Source organism: Kryptolebias marmoratus, linkage group LG10, assembly GCF_001649575.2.
Source record: "Kryptolebias marmoratus isolate JLee-2015 linkage group LG10, ASM164957v2, whole genome shotgun sequence".
Classification (NCBI taxonomy): Eukaryota; Metazoa; Chordata; class Actinopteri; order Cyprinodontiformes; family Rivulidae; genus Kryptolebias; species Kryptolebias marmoratus.
Window position 1 is genome coordinate 6,448,459 of NC_051439.1, and position 22,938 is coordinate 6,471,396.

A 22,938-nucleotide genomic window follows, 5' to 3' on the forward strand; every position below is an offset into this window, starting at 1 on the left:
TAGTCTGTAAAAATGAGTACAAAAGTGGTTTTAACATTTCATATATGAATCACTCGTGACTCGTTTCAGGTCAAAGGAGGTTTTTTTTTTTTTTGTTTGTTTTTTGTCATCAATGACATTTTTTACAATCTAGTTGTTTTTTTTTTCTGAATTAAGGCCTCTCGATTTTGGCATCAGAACAATCTTGTCAGTCAAATGTTTTCGTATCCAAAGTTGAACAGGCGGAAAAGTTACAAGCTCCCCTGGTTTCACAGTTCAGTCAGGAACAATAAAACATTTACAGATAAATAAAATGGCTCGACATGTTTCTAATGGTCAATGTTTGACACTGCAACAATAAAAATGGCACATCAGGTGGCTTCATTCAAAGGAAACATCCATCAAAGTGAACTTTGTCTCAAATTCAGTCCTTGAATTATAAATAAGAAAAAACTAAGTGCACTACAAAATAAATACCTTACTCTTATGGACCGTATTTCTCCTTTTGAAGGATTTTAAATTATATTTAAGAAAAGAAATACTGTACAAAATACGTTAATTTAGGTGGATTTCTTCCAGAAATTTGACTCAGAATGCAATCTGACATCTTTACTGCATTATGTTAAATCCCTACGAGGGTGGAAACACAAACAGATCCAGTCTGTTCTCGTGTTTTCATAAGAACCCCCACCCCCCACCGAGACCAATTCTGTCCAGGACATGGATTTAAAGTGTTAAATCTGAAGCTCCGAGCTGCAGCCGCTTTGCTGCTGTGTTCACAGCGGAAACACAACCAAGTTGGTTTTCTACGAGCTGCAGTCACGTTAAACGAAGTGGCAGCTGCAGCCTCACTGTTGTCCTAACGTTTCCCACAGACAGACTGTTTTATGAATCCACCGCCTCTCGTACATCTGGTTTCAACACTAAATTACTGCATATTAAAACTCATTTTGCAACAGAAGACAATTTATACACAAAAAGACTAGAGTTTAAGAAACGAATGTTCATTTTACCCCACATTTCAGATGTACTTTAAAAAAAAAACCACGTTAAAGTAACTCAAAAACACTGCGATTTCTTTCCCCTCAAAAGAGAGTGCGCTGACAATAAGGCGTTTAATAAATGTTTCCAATTTTTCGAGATTTCGCCTGCTAATATGGAGTTAGTTTTGTGTCTAAACTGTGAACAGATAAGGTTTATATTGGTGTGTGCGTATTTACAATTTTATTATAAATAAATGGGTTATTTTAGCTAAATTGTGCTCGCTGTTGAGACAAATCTTGGAACAAAATTAGCCAGTCATTATCTGAAAACAACATAAAATCAGTCCGCATAGCTTCAAAACAACAATGAAAATTATATTATCTGAATTTTGACCTCAGAATTTGGGATATCCTCTTTTAATCACATCTAAAATTTAATCTTTAGACACAAAGGTGACTCCATATCTCTTGACCACAAATGCTACATTTTGAAGGACATTTTTTTTTCTGGTTTTCACATTTTAAATGTTAGATATTGTGCGGATCTTACATTTCAGATATCTCTGTAAATTTCACGTTACTCATGTTTAATGACTCAAGTGTCCAAAAAAAAAAAAAAACACCCCATAAAACTTAAACATTGTACCACAACCTGAATTCATATTTTCATGAAGACGGATAAGATTGTCACATTAACATAAGACGCTCCTAAAATCATATATTGCTCAACAATGTATGAAAATAAATATTTGGCCGAGTGAAGCCATTTAAAAAATAAATAAACTAAAAGATGGAATGTGAAGCAAATGATTCCTTGTGTTTTTTGGTAAAAGGCTGTTTGATGATGCAGAGAGGCTCCAACTATTTTTTTTTTGTTTTGTTTTTCTGTCTGAAACAACATTTTTTATGGTCATTGATGCCAATAAGCCGCCCTCAAGCCCTTGAATCACGTTAAAAACATTTTCTTAACCAAAAAGGCTTTGATGACAAAAAGCATCTCTCGTCTTAAAAAAAAGAAGTATTTTTGCAATCCAACCGGCTCCCTCCTTCTGCATCTCCACTGACCCCAACAATCCTAACTTATTGCTTTAGCATGTTAATACGTAGACAACTAGCAATAATTCACAGTTAGACTCCACAGTAAGGGTCTAAAGAATTATATAACGGCCTAACGTGTTTTTCTGCCCCCCTCCTCTTTATTTAATGCGGTGAGAGACAACATGACGTTTGCTGGTGTATTCAGAACGTAGCGAGTCCCAAATTCTTTGGAGTTTCATCCTTGGAAACCGAGATGATGGAGCAAGCAGGATTTCTTTTCGTGTTCTGTCCCGTCTCACACACACACGCGCACACACTCGCTGGTCCAAATTAAAGCACACAAACTTCACACATTCGTTTTTTGTTTTTTTTTCCAACGCAGAACAGAATTGGCACAAGTTTTCTAAATAAATACCCTGGAAGATTGGCACTATGCAAAAAGAAAAGAAAAAAAAGCTTCACATTTTCGAACGAAATCTTATTAAAAAACTATTGAATAATCTCAGTCTACTCCATGTTTATTACTTATATACTATATGCTGATGAAGGTTACAGCAGTGTCGTAATCCTCTGAATGACTTCACTACCACTGAAACAATATAGCTCCTATTCAAATAGATTTTTTTTCCTGCAAACATACATCAGAAATGAAGTATCTAACATCTGTCGGACTAGTGCTTTTGTCTGGTATGCATCTCTTTATAGTGCCATCTTTTCTTTTTTTTTTCACCCCTCAATCAGTTCAGGCAACATCTGAAACCTTCTGGGAATACTTTATTCCCCCCCTTCTATTTACCTCACAGGTGTCCCTCCAGGATGCTGGTGACAGCCTGGTCCAGTGGAGGGCCCGACGAGGCTCTGGTCGGGGCTACAGAGGTGCCCTGCAGGCGCTGGAGTTCTAGTATGCTGTCAATGGCGCTCTGTAGATGTTCGCTGAGCATGTTGTCCTTTTGAAGAGGCGGCGACGTAGGGCTGAAAAGCTCTGGCTGAGGAGACGTGTCCAGTCTGTAGCATTTTAGTTTCGGGGCGCTGACATCTCTGGGAGGCAGGTCAAAGCAGATGTCCCGTGCCTCGAGCATAGAAAGGGGATTGGGGGGATTTATTTTGGGATCGGGTGTCGTCTGTTGAACCTGGTCAACGGTGTTCTTGGTAAAAGCTCCGTTGGACATCTCATCATGCTGAGGATGCTGGGAAGCTCCGTTGGTTGCCTGAGGGTGGCATTTGTTCAAACCTCCACCACCATTGGTCAGCTGCCCTGCGTGGTCCCTCTTTAGGCCAGGGTCACAGGCTGAGTTATGGATCACTTTACGAGAGCCGGACTCCTGCTTGATGGTGAGTCTAAGAGCCCCGCGTGAGCTGGAGTGGTATGTCTTCAGTCCTGGGGGCCGCTCAGACAACTGGGTCCAAGCTGGCGGCGACGAGGGGCTGCTAGAGGAGTCAAAATGGGAGGGGCCAGAGGAGTGGGCCTCATTGGGGGAAGAGGTTGACATCGCCAAAGCTGTTAGAAAAGTTTCTAAAAGAAAGAGAAGCGGAGCTAAATTCAGCAACATTTATCATTTTTCTTCTAATTCTATATGGGGCAATGTTACAGGTCTGTTACTTCAGCCAGGTTGTCATTCCAGAGTTTAAAAAAATAAGTTTTCTGTGCCTTGGAGAATTTATTTGGGTTTTGGAAGTGTTTTAAAATTGGTCGGTGGCATTGATCCCTATTCAAGTGCTTTGACCAAGTAGCACGGCCCACATTAGAGCCAGCCTGCCTCCTTCTCTGAACCCTATACAGTCCACATATGTCCTGCACAACGTCTTGTCCCAGGTGGAGAAAAACAGTAGCTAATGTTCTAAGATTAAATCCACTCCAAAGAGTTTTTATTGGGATGTTTTGGTCTGGTTGTGTAACAGTGTCTACAGCCATCAGATTGAAACTAAGGAAAAAATGATTTTTGACACTTTAGCCACTGTGCTTCAAAATGTGAGATTCTGTAGTTAATAAATATCTTTTTATTGAAATATAATTGGAATACTTGGAAATTCAACTGGTGGATTATTATTATTATTATTCGCTCCAAAGTCTCAGAGTTCAGGATGTGTCATTTACCAGCTTTCAGGGGTCTCCTTACAATGTTTTTCCCTTTCTAATTACCATAAAATCCTTGCTTTAATTTGCTCTTAACTCCTCACATATAATTTTTCACCATCAGGGAGTCTTAGAGTGCACCTGTTCCACATTTACAGAGATTAATTACAGATTCACACCTGGGAGCTGCTCTGAACCAAACTGGAGGTCACAGTAAGCGGTCTAAAGCGCCACTAAATTACAGGAACGACATCGCTGACTCACTTTATTTCTATGGATCTAAAAGTTCTCGGATGGATTTAACTTAGTGATGATAACTACTGCTGGCTCACTGACCTGGATCTCTACGAGCTCGCCGTCTGTCCTCTGTTAAAGCAAACCTCTCAGCCTGGAGAAAGAGACGTTCCAACATCACCATCTCTGCTGATGGACTCTCCTGCTGTGGAAAGCAGTCGATATCAAAACATGCGACACACAAACAAACACATCTGAAATAAAGGAAGGAAGGCATAACGCCCGTCGTGTTTTTATGCCAGAGTTTTAAACCAAGATCATCTTATGATGAGAAACAACCGAGCTCAGGTTTTTCATTTACAATCCGTCTCTGGTGATTCGATTGCAGGTGGTCGGCTCTGATTGAGTGAAAATAAATGTATTCCCCAAAATGCTTTGCGATTAGATGTTAATTATCTGCGCTGTATGTAGATACACACAAACACATAGAGGGTTGTCAGTGACCAACAAACAGGAACATAAGCAGATTTGCTGATTTTTTGGTAAAAATGACATCAGACAAATTAATGTCATCATTATGTTGACATTAACACGGTTCAGAGCCATTTCAATCACATTCTGGTTGAGACAATACCATAAAAATAAAGAAATCTCAGTTTCTGATCAAAGACTGAAGATTTTAACCTGTAAAAGTCCTCCACAGTGAAACAAGGTGGGCTGACACCTGTCGGCTGTTTTTCAGCTTCACTGTGATCCTCACATCAGCTCTGTGTTTATTTGGGTGAAAATAATGCAACACAACGCTGCTCAGCCCATTGGTTAGTGATTGACAGCACATTAGAGCTTACCGTAACCACAGCGGGTCCAACCAGACCTACAACCAATCAGAACAAAGAAACTAAAGAGAGACTAATCAAAACATATCTTGACTAAGAAGGATTTTGATAAACAATACATTTAAATAAAAAAAAAAGAAGCTGCATCTTAGAAACAACCCTAGGATAGCTGTTTAATTATCCTAATCAGATCTTTTGGGGTTTTTTTTTAACTCTTGCTTGTGTGGGGTCACATTATTTCAGTAAGAGGTCCTACAGCTTGGCTTAGAATGCCAAACGTATGTGGATAAAAGGGGTCCAGACTACCTCCAAAGGTGGTTTGGGTGAAAATGTTTTAATGCGTATTGAGGCTGTTCGGGTCTGTTTTCAGCAATCTCTGAATGTAATCCGATCACTCGGGTTGAAATTTAGAAACAAATCTGAACAGCCCCACAGAGTTTCATTAAAATCTGTCCACTGGTTCAGAAGTTATGTTGCTAAAAAACAAAACACAAGAACAAACACATGCAAAACACTACCACCCACTATTAATGGTTACTTTCATAAACCAACAGAACATTAAAAAAAAGTTGCCCCAAATTTTCCCTTAAAGCTAAGATCTGGTCTTAAAGCATACATTTATTGATTCTTTTTTGAAAAGTGTGGTGAATAATGTCTCTGAATTCAAGAAAAAAAAAAGACAAAATCTACAGATTATAGATGATGTTCAATGATACAGGCGTTCTGTGCGATGTCTTACCTGGGTTTCTTTTACCAGCAGCTGTCTGTATTTATTCACCATGTCCTTGGTGCGTTTTAGCAGAAAACCAGACATCGTGTAAAACTCCCAGTCCACTGTGGAAACAGACGACACGCTGTCAGATTTACTACAGACATAGACTATGGGAAGGATGGACTATGACGAGTATTACTATTAAAAACTCTTCAGCAATAATTTGTGATTCAGAAGTCAATCTTCTGAAATCACAAATTAAGGAACAGGAAATTCAACAAGATCCAACGACAAAAACTGAAGCAATATTTAACATTTTTAATATTATTAACCAAAACTCACTGACCTAAATTGAAGTCCTCCTGAGTGGGCAGGTGACCGGCACAGGTGTGGTACGGCAGCAGACATTTAACAGCATCCTTCAGGGAGGTGAACGGCGGGTTTGTGAGTGGGTTCTGCACTGCTCTGTGGTCCGAACAAAGATGCTGTTGGAATCTAAAAGACAGGGAAAATTCTGGGTTAACGTGCAGTTTCATATGTTGCCAAGTCAAATCCGTTTAACTATTAAATTAATAAAACAACAGGTTGTCATGAAAGTGCTATAAAATAATATTTGTACAAAAGAAAAAAGCAAAGGTAAAAACAACAGTAAATTTGGGAAATATTACAAAAAGAACTAAACTGTGAACATTGCAACATTAAAAAATTTAATCAGCTCACAATGAGTTAAATATCAGTGAGAGCAAATGTGTTTTTAAGACATTTAAAAACGGGAAGTGAAGTAGCCTGTCTAATATTAGAAGTCAATTTGTTCCAAAGTTTCGGAGCCAAGAGTGAAAAAGCCTAATCTCCTTTGAGCTCCAGCCTAGTTTTCCAGACGTCCAGAAGCAGCTGATCAGATGATCTCAGGGACCACGAAGAAACATAAGGCTGAAGCAAGTCTGAGAGATACGATAGGGCAAGAACATTTAGGCATTTAAAAGTCAACATGGGAAATTTAAAATCAATTCTGTGTGCACATGAAGCCAACATAGTGAGGACAGGACTGGTGTGAAATGTGCTCAAATCTGCATGTTCCAGTTAAGAGACGGGCAGCAGCATTTTAAACAAGTTGGAGGGCTAAAAGGGAGGCCTGAATGATCCCAACATAAAGTGCACTGCAGTAGACAAGTAGGGTTAAAATAAAAGCATGGGTTAACAGCATTAATCTGTTTATTAAACTTGAAATCTAAGTCTTAAATTACCCCCAAATTGGTGATAGACTGTTTAAGAAGAAAAAAAAACTTCACTGTTACTGGTGGAGACTTTCAGATATTTATTAAATGTCACATGATGGGGTTTCTTCTTCTCTGACACTCATAAACCTACCTTCATTTTGGCTGAGCCAGCCAATTCAGTTTATTAAAAAAGCAACAAACTGAACTGAATCTGAATAAATAAATAAAGATATATATATATATAATGTTGATATCTGTACTTCTGTTATGCTTGCCATAGGACACAGGTGTCAAACTCCAGTCCTTGGGGGTCGCTCTCCTGCATGTTTTAGATGTATTCTTGCTTTAAAACACCTGGTTTAAATGGATGACTTGTTGCCGTGCTCTTGGAGAACTTGATGGTTTGGTGAGGAGGTAATTAAACCATTTGAATCAGGTGTGTTGGAGCAGAAAAACCTAAAACCTCCAGGACAGCGGCCCTCGAAGCCTGGAGTTTGACACCCCTGCCGTAGGACATTTATTATTTTTTAATTGTATATCTGCATTTGTTCTTTGGTACCCATCCCTGTTTATCACGTGAGTCCCTTTAAACGTGTTAAGTGGTGACTGTGCTGTAAGTACAGGATGTTAGTCCCACCTGTTCCTACGCACTGCTGGTGTGAGTCTCTCCTCTTTCTGCAGCTCCACAGGATCTGCCAGCTGCTGGACACACAACAATGTGTTCAAACAATGCATTTTCATAGAATTAACTCTTACTTGGTTGCATTTATTCAGGACTTATTTCAAACCCTGATATCTTTTTAAAAATTAAAAAAAAAAAAAGAATTCATTTACACTCACTGTGAAACTAAAGAGTCATAACACAACTGAACTACTTTTTTTCCAAATGGTGGTGTTGCACCTTTTTTCCAGTCTGCTTGTTGGTCTGACTGGAGGAACCCTTCACGGGAGCAGGGGGCTCTGCAGGAGACGGTGGGTGCACACTGAGAGTAAAGGTTTTACTCTCCACGGCCAAGGCAGCTGTGGGCTCTGATGAACAACACAGAGGTACAAATCATACATGAGGTGGCAGAAATAATGCAGATGACTGAAGATTATAATGTCAGCAGTGATGTAGAAAACAGAATGGTATTTTAAACCTGAGAAAAGGATCAGTTGAACTCACTGTTTTGTGGGAGCTGGTGGACAGCAAAGTTGTCTCCGTGGTTGGAGAGCGAAGCAGGAGCAGCTGTGAGAACAGTCTGCTGCTGAGGCACAGAGATACTGGGACACAGGGGGGACGGGCTGCTGCGGACTGAAGAACAACCTGACGCCTGATGTTGGGAAACCTGGACCTGGACCTGGGGAACTGAGGCCAGGACCTGGGTTGGAGGCTGTGAAACAGATGACTGAACATTCACCTGGGTCTCGACAAATGAGACCTGGAGCTGATGAGGGACTTGGTAATGAACTTGGGGCTCAATGTGGGGAGCTGAGGTCTGGGAGACTGAAATCTCCGGTCCAGGTGGAGAGGAGAAAGCTGACGAAGCTGGTCTCGTGGAGTCCTGAATCTGAGTGGGGGAACAGATGAGCGGTGTGTTTTCAGAGTCTGAGGGATGAGGAGAAACTTCGTCCGACTGGTGTGACATCACCACGTGGTCCTCCTGTTCAGAGACTGTTCCGGTTTGAGGCTGGGTCTTTCTGCTGTCAGCCACCGGGGAAGTCAGCGGCTCCATCGGCACCACTGGCAGCGCTCCAACCAGTAATTTAGATGGGACAGGAGAACTAGGTGCTCGCTGTGGCCACAGAAAAATCAAACAGTAGAAGTTGGATAAGTCTGACAGAATGAGCCAACTCCTGACACAAAACACTGAACTCTAAATTGAACTAAGCTGCTCTCTTTGCAAATATCTTGGTGGAGGGATTTTCCTAATCTAAACTGAATTTAACTCTAACTGCATTGAGGCACCATATTGTTTGTACATTTTTTAAGCTGAAGTTACCAGTCTGCGAAAACTATGCCTACAAATAGAACAATATCAGAATAATGTTCCTCAAAAGAAAATTGGAAATACTTGGAATACCCCATCATCTACAGTATAAACAGGTTTTAAAACAACATATGTGCCCATTCACATGATGTCTTTTTACGGAAAGGCCTCGAATATTTCAGAAAGACAACCTTAAACCTCAGACTGCATCTATTACAACAGCATGGCTGCCTGGAGTCTAAGTTTTTCTCCAAAGAAGACCCAGGACTGATGAACAGCTAGAATCCTCCATCAGACCAGAATGGGACAACATTTCCTCTAAAACCTCCAGCAGCTGCTCTCCTCAGCTCCTGGATGTTTACAGACTGTTGTTAGAAGAAGAGAAGAGGCTTCATTGTGGAAAACATGGCTCTGTGACAACTTTTATTATCTGTCGAATTGAAAATGTTCCCTGGATGGGAAGCAAAATGTTTTCAATTACAGATTAAAAGTGCAGTTGTTAGGGTTTTTTTTTTGTTTTTTGGATTTGCAATGTCCTGGATGACTGAGAATCTACACCAGCACATTGCCCTGCACTTTAAAAAAGAACACCCTAGGAGAAGTGCAGGAGTTTGAGAAGATGTCAAGGAAACTTGCAGACTACAGGACTTTGCTTCAGTTTGAGATGCAGCCAACAAAGACTCATCCCCTACAGCATAAGACTCAACTCTACCATCAAAGGACAGAAAGCAGAAGAGATACGTCTGAAAGCTCAGAACAAGCTGCTTAGTGAGAGAATAACACAGATCCACTTCACCACTGACACCCTCTCGCTGCAAATTGATCCGACCTGCCAGAAGCTGTCAACTCTTCTACCTCACACTCTGACAGAAATGTTTTTCCTGATTTGTCAAAAAGGCCCAGCTTTCGCAGCTTCACAAAAGTAAGGAACCACAAAAGGGCAAATGACAGCAGGGAGGTGTTTCTTCATCACAAATCACCAGGAAGGAAGAGGAGGATGTCACCAACACAAATCTTCAGGATCAGTGGGTTAAAAACCTGTTGGACAGGATGCTGACACAGCCAGAGGAGGACGCTCTGGCAAAAGGACTGAATTTTTCAGTTTTTCCACAAGAAATATCGGTTGTGGAACTAATCACTGCCACTGAATCCACTATTAGGACAACCTGGCAGAAGCAGTGGCAGAACAACTGCAACAAAATAACAGCTACCCTCTCCAGTGCCAAGCCTCCTCCTTCAAATCTTACACCGCAGGAAGGGAAAGCATCGCTCAGCCAGGACCAAAATATCACCGTTTAGCCAGCTGACAAAGGAGGATGGACAGTAGTCCTCTACACTATTGAATACCAGGAAAAAATAACTACATTACTGAGCGACAGCACCACATCTATCCTCAAAAACTTGAAAATGAAAAAGTAATTAATCAATCATCGCATCATAGATTGTTTGCAAAATCCACGAAGTGGCTTTTCCCCAGATATAAAGTTCAACATGTGTGTTTTTCAAAATTTTGAACATCATATTTTAAAATGTTTTTTGGTGATTCATACTCAGTTCTTTTACTTATTTGAAGTTACGGGGCAGGACAGGATAGGTCATCAACCACATTTGTCTACAGATTTATCACATCACTGGTCGGCAATGATCAGAACTGAAGGCACTTCCAACAGAGTGTCATTGGGACATAAATAAGTCTCCTCCATGGACACATTCTGCTGGTTTTAGCTCATTGATTCGGCCACTACTAACACCAGACCTCACCTGATCTTATTTAATGCAAGAAGAGCTGTGGCAAAACCTACTGTGTTCAGCAGTGGAGAATTACTGTTTAAAAATTTATTTGTTAGACTAAATTTAGAAGATAAATTATCAGTCAGACCAGACATGAACAGAAGAGAAAACTATAGACAGAGGGGAGATGTAAAATGGCCTATTTTCTGTCTACCTACACTTAGAGCCCACAGGTGAATCTTATTTAACTAATTATGTGGCTTCTGAAGATAATTGTTGGGGCTTTAAAGCAAAGGGGTGAATATACTGTATATGCACACACCACTTGTTCAGTTTTATATTTTTCAGAATTATTTCACTTGAGTTTTTTCGCCCCCGATTCAACTTTGTTAATTTGGAGTGTTATAGTAGAATTATTACTTCAAATCATTACAGAAATCTAATCTTGAAAGCTGTGTACCTGTTTGTCTATTTATTCATGTAGATGCTGAAAGTTATAGCTTAAACATAGCCATTGATAATTTAGTAGAGTCAATTGTTTTTATCCAAAATATCCACAAACCTACTGTTTCTCTTCATCATACTCTTGATTTGGTTCCCCTTAATTATTATCCCCATTTTGGCCACAGGAGAGTTAAGAAACCCGATCTTGATTCAGGAGCTCTGGCCAATTATAGACCAATATTTAGTCTTCATTCATATCAAAAACTCTAGAGAAAATAGTTGTAAATCAATTGTGTGAACATCTGGACAGAAATAATCTGTTTAAAGCGTTTCAGTCGAGGTTTAGAGCTCATCATGTGAGGATCTGAGTTATTTTTTAAGTTTCTTTTGTATTGGGTTTATCGTTTCCTGTCTCTATAGTTCTGTTTTATTTCATGTTTTCCCCTGTTTAGTTTTATGTTAGTTGGTGTTTTGCTTCCTGTGCCCTCTGTGTTCCCTGTCATCATTCACTGTTCCTCTGCTCGTTACTTGTCAACCACCCACACCTGTCCCTTGTTAGTAATCAGTCACCTGTTTCCACTTACTCATTACCCTCAGCTTTAAAAACCTGTTCATGTCCATCCACTGTGAAGAAAATATGGGTGTGTGAGATTTGCAAATGACTGTATTCTGTTTTTATTTATATTTTACACAAAGTGAGAACATTTTTAGGGATTGTATATCTCAGTGGTTCACAGAACGATCACAGGGGTTCTTCGTTTCCTCGCTTGAGTCTCAGAGACTTGCGGTCTTGTTGCTTGAATTTTGAACATAATGTGTACAGTCCAGATTATGATTTTACAAGCCATGCACAGGAAAATAGGCCGTGATTTTCAAAAACTGGCTGCTCAAAACACAGTCGCACGGCTCGCTGGTCACTTGGTAGCAAACACTTGAAATCCAGTGAGACTGAAATGAGAAAAGTCACCAAGTTTCTCAACTTTCTCTTAACTTTGAGTCACCAATTAACCTCCAACAGATGAAGCCCAGTGAGATACTACCATAACTCTAAAGCCTACTTGCTCTGAACTTCAGTGTTTAAAGCTTAAAGCCACACAGTGACATTATAAGAGAAATATGCATATTGTTATTAGTAGGATATATCACTAGGATATCATCACTAAATAAAAACAGTAAATGCAGAAGCACTGACCTGTTGCAAATGTTGCATAAAGTCCTGGTTCTGACTCATCGACTGGGTAACCTCCTCCAGAACTTGGTTCATGTCTGCTGGGGGCATCAAAAGTTTGGGTACCTCTACCGCTGAATTGGGGGCAAGGGGGGGCTCAGGTGGAGGCTGTAAAACTGTGACTACAGGAGGAGGTGAGGACTGGAGTCTTGCAGAGGCGGGCCGTACAGAGACATGTTGGACAACATGTCCAAAGGGCTGGAAAGGGACAAATCCTAGTCAAACAACAATGACACAAAGTTCTGTCTTCGTATTTGTTTACATTGTACATCAGGTTTCGGTTCTTAAGGTTTAATGTTGTGTTGCATTAAAGTTTAAAGCAGCAAGATCATTTTCTAATTAATAAAAGGCTGGATTTGTCTGCATTGGTCCTAATTGAATGGTGATTTCAGTTCAGTCTGTTTTCTTTTTTCCTCTATAATTCAGTATAACTCTACTGTGAATTGGTGCTACACAAATAAGCTGAAATAAACTGAAGTCATGTGAAACAACAGCTGAAATGCAAAAAGAAAATTTCAAAGTAAACAACTGAAACTCATCACTGGTTGGGATGAGACTCTCAGAGGTACTGTTTGTTCACATGCAGCTTTGCAAATCTAAGATGTGCTGTTCTGTTTAAAATGAAGAGGCTGCAAGTTATACTTAGCATTTAGCAGTTTTTTTACTATAGCACAGTCTGAGCTGAAGGTGTTGATTTGCCCATTCCTTGGAAGATTGGTAAATATCTTGAATGTTATTGCATTTGTGAGTATTTCATAAAATGTGGAGACAGCGATGTATTTCAAGTTGAGAATGCAACGATAAAGCTAAAATTTCACATGGACGTTTTTACTACAAAAAGAAGTTTGATTTCAATTCAAGAAAACCTACAGTAGGAGTAAGTCAGAATTTAATCTACAATAACTGATGCTTATCTTTCGTGGGTCCATCCAGAGCAGTGTGAGCTTACCTGTTGGAGCTGGTGGAAAGGTTCCTCAGAGCTGCTTCTGTCATCTGGAACAGGCCTTTCAGGCAGCAGGACCACCGAAGCCCGCTGAAGGCTCACCTGGCCTTCTGTCACTCCTGCCTGTGGAGCAGGGGGGGCCTGGGCAGCAAATGGCAGTCCCTGAACAACCGATGGGCCATTAACAATAGAGATGGAAGTAAGATCTGGGGGAAGCACACCTGAACTGTTGATCAAGGTAATGTGGTTTCCGAGAGCAGGACTGTGGACCAGCGTAGCTTGTGGTCCCTGCCCTCCTGGAGTGTAAGCTCCAGCCAGCTGTGCTGGCATCTGGAAGACAGTAGCAGGAGCTGACTGGAGCTGTAAATGCCCAGAAAGCACAGTGGCCTGGCGGAGTGCTAGCTGCCCTGTAGGAGTGGTAAAGACTGGGCTGAAGTTCAGCTGTCTTTGGGGTACAGTTAGAATCTGAGAGCTGTCTACGAGCTGCCCAGCAGAGGGAGCCATGCTGTGAACGGGAGGGCCTTGGTGACTGGGGGTGAGCAGAGGTGGTGCTGCTCTGGCAGGCTGGGCGATTGTAACAGGAGACTGGCCTGGAAGAAGAAACTGGTTCTGACCTTGGAAGAGTCCCTGAGGCTGGAGCACAAAGGAGCTCCCTTGGTTGACCAGCTGGAGGCTAACTGGTTTAGAGAGCTGCTGCTGCTGTTGGGCTACAGTCTTTTGGCCTGGAGCTTGAGAAAGTAAAATATTAGACGAGGCAGTCCCAGGGACAAACGTAAGACCAGGAGTGGGTTTCTGCCCTGAAGGCTTTGGGGTGATTTGAACCAGTCTGGGCTGAATGCTGATGGGCAGTTTGGGTTGGATAGGAAGAGGGGCGCGCTGTAAAACAAGGCCTGGTGCTGGTACTGCTGCGGCTCTCAGTGTTGAAGTAATAAGGGGGCGACTTGTGACACTGGGCACAGCCTTGTGTAGAATCATATTGGAGCCTTGAGCAGGACTTAAAGAAAAGGAAGCGTCTGAAGATGGAGCAGGAAACACATTCCCAGGGAGTAGTCCCATCAGCTGAGGAGGGGCAGCAGGTTTTAGAGATGGGCAACCTGGCCCAACAGCCAGTAGGGAGGGCTGGGGAGGCTCCACTGCTGCTTGGGTATCTCTGGGCACTATTGAAGGAACGGGCAGAGTCACAGACTTGGATATGAAGGGCAATGTGGGTGGAGAGAGGAGAGGGGCTGGTGAGTACAGGGACAAACTATCCCCGGTTTGTGCCAGGCCAGCTTCAAGAGCCATGGTCTGCTCTGTGATTTCTGCTTCCTGCAGGCTCTGCTGGAGGATATCACATGCCACCTCCACCTCCCCCGCTTCATCCGCTTCCCTTTTCTTTTCCTCACATCCAGTCTCCACAGGTGGCCCATCCTGCACAGCCTGTGGGTCCTCTCCACCTTCTGGGGATGACAGGAGGGCCTCCTCCAGAAAGGACAGATCCACACACCCAGGTGGAGGCGTGTCTGGGGAATCCCTGTCGTCTCCCAGCAAAGAGACAGGACTCTGGGAGACAGAAAGAGACACACAGACAACAGAGGAGACAGCAGGAGAATGGCGCAGGGGGACTGTGTGATTAGTCAGAGTTAACAGGATGCTGTTTCAGAAAGAAAAAAAGAGAGAAAAACAACATTCTCCTGTGGGTAAATGCTGCTGGCTGTGTATCCAGACACTCACCGGGGCATCTGTGAAGAGGGAGGGCTCCCCAGAGGAGGAGTTAATGAGCAGATCTTCAGCTTGCAGCTGGTGGGATAAAAATCAGGCCATTTTAGGTTGGGGTTGTTTGACTGTGGTGAAAAGTGCCGACAGTATGACTATTTCTCGCTGTCAGAACACCTACACGCGTTTCTCATGACTGGGTGCCAAGAAATATTTGCAGCTCATTTTTATTATTGATTTTTTTTCCCCCAAGTCTGTTTTACTGTAAGGCGACTGTTACCTCATTGGTTCCATGAAGGAAGTCGTTCAGGGCTTGGGGGTCACTGCAAAAAGCACAGAACTAAAATGAGTTAAACCCTTGTGAAGGAAGGGATCCCATTAAACTTCTGTTCAGTTCATTATGCTGTTTAGGAACAGGAAAAAAAGGAATCAGAAACTCACCACAAAACATCAAGTAGACAAGTCCCATCTTCATCCTCCATGTCAGCTGAGAAGAAGAGGAAGTTAATTTTACTTATGATGTTTGAACTACTTGAGAAAAATGTGTATTAATATTATTTAAAGGAAACAGTCTACAGATTAGGGTTAAAAGTATCTGAAGAAATGTTCATGCCTTATCCACATCACCAGATAATGTGACACTACATCTTTCTAATTTAGTAATTTCTCCCTTTTTGTTCTTTTTTCTTTTAAAATTGTATTTGATCAAACATGCTACGTTTTATGGCTCTTATATTAAAATATTTTACTTGCCATCTTCATTCTCTCTCTACTTATATATGTAGTTGAAATTATTGCTGCCATTAACCCTGTGCTGTTTTTGTTCCCATAGAAACTACACCTGGACCACTTCATGTCTGTCTCGATTCGACACCATCAGCTGGTTTTATTCGAGCGATAACTTCTATTAAATTGGCATTTTATAATGAACTGAATGTGAATGTGTTGTATGATAATAAGAACTGAATTAACTGTAATTATTTTCAAATCTGGATCTGAATTGGATTCATGATCTGAGCTTGTCTTAGTTTCTTTGTACAGTGCCCTGAGATGACTGTAGCTGTGAAATGGTGCTATATAAATAAACTGAGCTGAATTCTAAGAATAATCTCTAAATACTCCTAGTGTTTGTAGATGAAAATAATACGCCGAACGAATACAAGAAAGTATGGTTTGCCCTGCTGGAATAAAATAAAGCAGCTCATTTTACTGAAGCTGCACATAAAATCTTTAGTGTCTCGTCACATTTATCAGTAATTTATTTTACTGAGTATCTTTGTTTTAAGAACAATGGGATTATTTACAAACTAAACATATCTTGTAGCTTTGTCTTACTCAAATCATGTCTGTTAGGAATAATTCAAATAACTTCAATTCATTGATTTGGGTTGGGCACTTCTTAATTGTTTTAAGATCTGTCCTTTAGTGCAAATAATCAAAAAAAAACAAACAAATGTCCTGGATGTGCGCTTCAGCCTCTTGAAAAGTGATTACTTTTCAGTAAAACGTTCATTTCTTTAGCCCCCATTTAGTTAAATCAGATCAAGGTCAAATCAAATTTCCAACTTTGATCAGCCATGATCTACAGACACTGATAAGATTATCTGTCCCCTTTTGATAAAGAAAGAAAGAAAAACAAAAGTCACTGAAATACCCTGAAACAATGACATGAAAATCAGTCATTGCTTTTAAATTTTTGTTCAACAGAATTGTTTAAACAACCAAACTAATGAGACTGGTCTTGAGAAAAGGACGCTACCCTTAACTTGATATTTGAAATAAACCTTTTGAGGCGATCACTTCAGTCCAGTGGTTTCTGTCCCTCTCTCTGAGACGTCTGCACCTGTCCTCAGGTGTTTTGTCCCACTCCTCATGGACAAGCTGCTCCAGCTGTCTCTGGTTTGAAGGCTTCCTTCTCCAGATGTTTCAGCTCCTTCCACAGATGTTCAACAGGATTTAGATCAGAGCTCAGAGGCCACTTCAGAACGGTCCAATGTTTTGTGTCATTATCCTGTTGGAGGAGCCATGACCTGAGACAGAGACCAAGCTTTCTGACTCTGAGCAGCACAGTTTACTCCAGAAGGCCTTGATAGTCTTGAGATTTCATTGGACCCTGAACAGATTCAGGACCCCCTGTGTCAGAAGCAGAACAGAACCGAGCCTCCTCCATGTTCCCCTGTAGGTTCAGGGTTCTTTTCTTTGTTTCAGGTTTGGTTCTGTGAACACAGAGCTGATGGGACGTGTTGTCAAAAAGCTTCAGTTTTGTCTCATCTGTCCAAAGGACATTCTCCCAGAAGCTTTGTTGCTTCTTAGCATATTTTATTAAAGTTCAGTCTGTCTTTATTATGATTTGGTGTCCTCTTGTCTTTCATTAAGTCCACTTTGGTTCAAACAGTGATGGATGGTGTGATCTGACACTGATGAACTTTGACCTTGGAGTTCACCTCTAATCTCTTTGGAAGTTGTTCTGGTCCCTTTGGTTGTCATTCAAAGGACAAGACTTAAAGTCAGTATTGGATGTCTGTGATCTTGGGGCCCTCAGGGGCCACTGCATTAAAACCAGGTCTGATTCTGTTCTGGACATCACTGCATGGACTCAGGAACACTTCCACAGATCATTGTCTGTAAACACAGTTCACTGTACCATCCACTAATGCTGCTTAAAGCTCTATCAGGCAAAGAAGAAGCCAGATGTGAACACCATCCAGAAACACTGCTGTCTTCTCTGGACCAAAGCTCATTTCAAATGGACTGAGGGACAGAGGAGAACTCATCTGTGGTCAGATAAATAAAACAGAAACTCTTTTTGGAAACCACAGCTGCCACATCCTCTGTACTAAAGAGCTGAGAGACCACCCGGTCTGTTGTCAGCGCACAGTTGAAAAGCCTGCCTCTCTGATGGTATGGGGGTGCATTAGTGTCTCTGGCATGGGCAGTTTACACATCTGGAAAGGCACCATCAATGCAGAAAAATATTTACAGGTTTTCAAATAGCATATTCTTCCATCCAGACAGTCTTTTTCAGTAAAGGTCTTACATATTTCATGAAGACAATGTTAAACCTCAGACTGCATCATTCCAGCAGCATGGCTTCATAGTAGAAGAGTCCAGGAGCTGAACTGACCTGCCTGCAGTCCAGACCTGACCAATGAAAACATTTGACCCATCACGAAACAAAAAAAGTCCAGTAAAGACCCAGGACTGTTGAGCAGCTAGAATCCTCCATCAGAGCAGAATGGGACAACATTCCCTCTAAAACCTCCAGCAGCTGCTCTCCTCAGCTCCTGGATGTTTACAGACTGATGTTAAAAGAAGAGGAGAGGCTTCAAAGTGGAAACATGGACCTGGAACAACTATTTGGAGATGTGTTGCTGCCATGAAATTCAGAATGACCATATTTTTTTTTCTAAAAATGGTACAATTTTTTAGTTTCAGCATTTGATATGTTTACTATGTACCACTGTGAATAAAATATGGTTTTATGAGATTTGCAAACTATTTCATTTTGTTTTTATTTACATTTTACACAATGCCCCAACTTTGTGAGTGTAGGATTTTCATGAATTTATGTGTCAATGTAAAAACATGACTTTCTAACCTTTATGGTTTGAGACTCCCTAAAAAGTATCATCAGGACAGTTTAAAAACAGTTCATTTTTTTCCCCAGGAACTTTCAAAACTGAACAGGAGATACTCAACTTTTTAGAGAGGAAGTGTCTGATTTTTCTTCAAACAGTTCTTGATCTCAACTTAGGAATTGCTGGACCACTTCATGGGTGTGAAATCTCACCCTGAACAATAAAACATGTTCCCTTCAAAGGCTTTAAGGTGAACATACTTCAGATGTGAGAGGCTCCATACAGAGTGGTCCTGCTGAGTTCTGGTGGCGGCCTCATGGGAAGTCGTGGCTGGGCTTCAGCGTCTGGAGGCGGCTGGATGCCAGGCCGAGGCGGCACATCTGAGACGGGGACATGGCTGCACCTTGTTGTGCTGGAAGAGGCTGGATGCAAAGCGGGGCACAGACACACCACATGCTGTCAGGTCAGGAGAGGTTACCAGCAGCCAAAACACATTCTGATCTGAGGAGGATCATAAGATCAATATGTGATTCATCAGATTCTCCTCGGATTCGACTGGACCTGAACCCGTAACAGAACCAGGTCCTCCTCAGCTCAGGGGCTCAGACTGGACTGAATCTGAACCCAGAACAGGATCGGATCCTGCTCAGCTGTGGGTAATACATGCTGGGGAGACTCTGGAGACAATCTATACCAAGAATAGCATCATGTTTTTGACTATTGATTCTGCCCGGGGCTGACTGGGAACTGGGAAGCTATTGTTGTGAATCTGCAGACAGACAGACAGACAGCATCAGCTCCTTCTGAGCCCTGGTTGGGACTTGTCCTCTCCTCATGACTGAATTAATAGTAATAATATATATTTTTTCAAAACTCTGTGGAAAAGCTGAACAGAAACAACCCTGCCTGCCCTGCGCTCGGGTTCCCTGGTTCGTCTGTGAAGCGGACGCCAGGTTAACATCCGGATGATGATGTTTTTGTTTACAACGACAGAACCGCATCATTTCCACCCTGAAGGTACCGCATCACCGGGCAGCCGAGCCTCATCTAAAGCCGCAGCAGAGCTCTCTCTTCTCTGCCATGCAGCTGCAGGTTACGGAAGGGGTTGTGTTCATGTTAAATTTATGCCCCAAACGACGCAGGATTCCGAGCCGCTGGTGGTTTCTTTCCTTCATTTTTTTTTTAAACATATCCCCCCCACCCCCGGGTGCGAGCAGGGCAGCTGACGCCTGCTGGAAATCAGACCGCGGTAACAAAAGATGCCTTGTGTTAAAGATCTGTTTCAGCCAGCCAGCCCCGAGCCAGTCTCTTCTTCGGTCATTACAGTAATTCCACAATTAAAACAAAGGAACCAAGAGAGGAGAGAGAGAGAGAGAGAGAGAGAGGAGAGAAAAAAACAAAACACCCTCACCCCTTCTTCGCGGTTTATTGTCCTGTCAAGCGGGCCTCTGCGCCATCGATTCTCACTCAGTGGTCCTTTCAGATGCTAAAAGGAGGAGAGGGGGTANGGGGAGGGGGGGGGGGCAGTGGGTGTGAGAAACACACACATAGGCTGCGATAACAAACACACACACACACACACGAGAGGAGGCGATGATCCAGCTTCAGCAGCAAGACTGCAGGAGGAGAGCGGCCGCCTCCTGCGCGCCATCAGGCGGCTTTAAATCTCCCCTTGCTTCGGCGCAGCGTTCCTCCATACCTGCTGCAGATGTTCTACGTTTCATAGCCCCTGAAATGATCTACTGCATTTCATACCTGCTGCACGTTTCACTGCGTTTTATAACTGGTGCAGATGTTCCAGTGCATTTTATACCTACTACAGATGTTTCACTGCATTTTTTACCTACTGCAGATGTTTCATTTTATACCTACTGCAGATGTTTCACTTTAGTTTACATCTGTTGCAGATATTCTACTACATTTCACACCCCTTGAAAATGATCTACCTGCTGCACGTTTCATTGCGTTTTATAGCTGGTGCAGATGTTCCACTGCATTTTATATCTGGTGCAGATGTATCATTTCGTTTCATGTCTGCTGCAGATGTTTTACTTCATTTTATTGATTGTCTCATTTTGTGAATCTGATCATACATTTAAAAAAATGTCTAAAGATGATCTGATAGAGGCTACTGAAAAAATAAACAAAACAAAACATAAAAACCCCAACAAGCTTCTATCTGCAGGGAGGAGTTCGAACATCTGAGAAAAGCTGATTAGCAGAAGGTGTAATGAATGACAGACCATGGATGGTGATGAAACAACACCTGGCAACACAAACGGGGGACAAAAACAACACAAAAGACAGGCATAATGTACTAAACATACTGTGAAAAATGTACTAAGATAAATACAAAACAGGAAATATAAAACCAAAACACCAAAAAAACAAAGAAACAAAGAAACAAAAAACAACAACCCAACAACAACGCTGAAACGGTCACGTTACCTACCACCCTCGAAGGGATGGCTCTTGACATCCTTAAAAAAGGGTCCATCTTGAGTAGAGTTGGTGGAGACGGCCTGGAAGAATGAATCAGGCAGAACTAAAGGAGCCAAGAGTGGAGACAGAACAGGTAGATGGCTCAGAGTCCACCCAGACAGACAAGGCAGAGAGATATCCAGCAAGACCCCTTTATGTCTGGACCTTGCTGTGCCAGAGAAGGTCTTGTTGATGGGCAATGGGTTTGCCCATCAACAAACTGAAACAAAACCAGGAATTACAGGAGACAAAAAAATAAATAAATCAGGACTGAACAGGAGGTTTTTAAAAGAATCCAACAGAGGCTGAGAAAAACCAAGAAGCTCATATCTACTGGGAAGAATGATTACTAAATGAGAAAATCTGAGAGGAGCGGATTAGCAGCAGGTGTAATGAATGAATAATCAGGGGGGCTGAGGAAACATTAATCATGGGAACACAAACAGGTGACTGAAAACAAAAACACAGAAGACAGGCAAATTCTTCTAAATATACTGTAAACTGTCAGGATTTGGGCTATGTTTAAGTTATTCTTTAAGTTTTATTTTGTATTGGGTTTATTGTTTCTTTTGTTTTTGGATTGTCTTCATGTTTAGTCTTGTCTTTGTTCAGTTTTTGCTCCTTGTGTTTTTTGTATTCCTGTCATCATTCACTTCTCCTCAGTTTATCACTTGTTTACCAGCCATGTCTATCTAAACCCGACATGAACAATGACCTAAGGTAAAGACAAAAACAAGAAATATAAAGCCAAATCACAAAGAAAACCCTCAACCATGACACAAACAATGAAGAAGTCCTACTCACTGCATTTGAACATAAAAAAAAGAATCAAAAACAAATCACATAAATAAAACACTTCCTTTGACAAGATGGATTATAGGGAGCTTCACTGATCAGTAATAAAACATTAAAAGGACGATCTACAGCAGTGGTGTCCAATCCTAGTCCTCAAGGGCCACTCTCCTGCATGTTTTAGTTACTTCCCTACTTTTTAGCATGTCTTCAAGTTCAGCAGAAGCCTGTTAATCACTCATTCATTCAAATCTGGTCTGTAAAAGCAGAGGAACATCTTAATTTTAGATGATTCTGAACTGCAGGATGGTGGCCCTCAAGGACCAGGATTCAGCACCACTGATCTATAGGGAACATCCCTGAGCACTGAAGTAAGGAAACTTTGGATTGGCAATAGAAAACATCCCTGAGCAGTCAAAAAACTTTGAGAGGATGAGCTATAAATATCCACATTCACTGACTCAAGGCTTAACTGAACATTATCATCAATTTTCCATAGTCAGCACCATTTAAGAGTGAAAAAAATAATAGTCTATCTATCTATCTATCTATGAAGAAGTTTAAATTCAAATACAAATACAGCCATTTAACTTTAAATAAAAATAATAATAAATTCAAATATTCCACATTTAGTGATATAACAGAGATATTATCAGAAGAAAGATGTAATCCCAAAACAAACAAGAAAATACACCAATTAGGTTGGTGTACAAAAAGAACTCCTGCTTCTGCTTTTTTCATCATAGATAAATTTTAGACTGTTGGTTGATACATCTGTGATTGTTATTGCTTTTTCATGATTATTACTGAAAAATACTCCCCCTCTGCAGATTCACCACCTGATCTCAAAGGGCTATGTTGTCTGGGGCATTAGCTCTTGGTAGGGCTTCCCATTGCAAACTGGCTTCAGGGGAGTGTTTAGACAAAGAGCTCCAACTGGAAAACTTTTATCTCTGTAATTGTCATAGTTTTGTAACAACATGAATCAAACTGCAGTGTGGTT

The 22,938-nt window shown here is 41.4% G+C and overlaps 1 protein-coding gene across 2 annotated transcripts; it reads right to left on the minus strand.

The window, feature by feature from the left end:
• Nucleotides 1–70: 70 nt before the first annotated feature.
• si:ch211-168d23.3 (BRD4-interacting chromatin-remodeling complex-associated protein) lies at nt 71–21,676 on the minus strand. Of its 2 annotated transcripts, none has more exons than XM_017415269.3 (15): nt 21,115–21,676; nt 20,074–20,148; nt 18,923–19,084; nt 15,526–15,571; nt 15,365–15,407; nt 15,103–15,168; nt 13,396–14,931; nt 12,411–12,644; nt 8,239–8,848; nt 7,975–8,102; nt 7,711–7,775; nt 6,203–6,351; nt 5,884–5,978; nt 4,411–4,513; nt 71–3,513 (listed from the first exon to the last, which is right to left on the minus strand). In XM_017415269.3, exons 4-15 carry the CDS (start codon nt 15,564–15,566, stop codon nt 2,798–2,800), a joined length of 3,786 nt encoding a protein of 1,261 aa, XP_017270758.1. In that variant the 5' UTR covers nt 15,567–15,571; nt 18,923–19,084; nt 20,074–20,148; nt 21,115–21,676; the 3' UTR covers nt 71–2,797. The 2 variants fall into 2 exon arrangements, with proteins under 2 accessions (XP_017270758.1, XP_017270766.1); XM_017415277.3 differs by having other exon boundaries at nt 7,711–7,772; nt 21,115–21,675.
• Between the last annotated feature and the right edge of the window lie 1,262 nt (nt 21,677–22,938).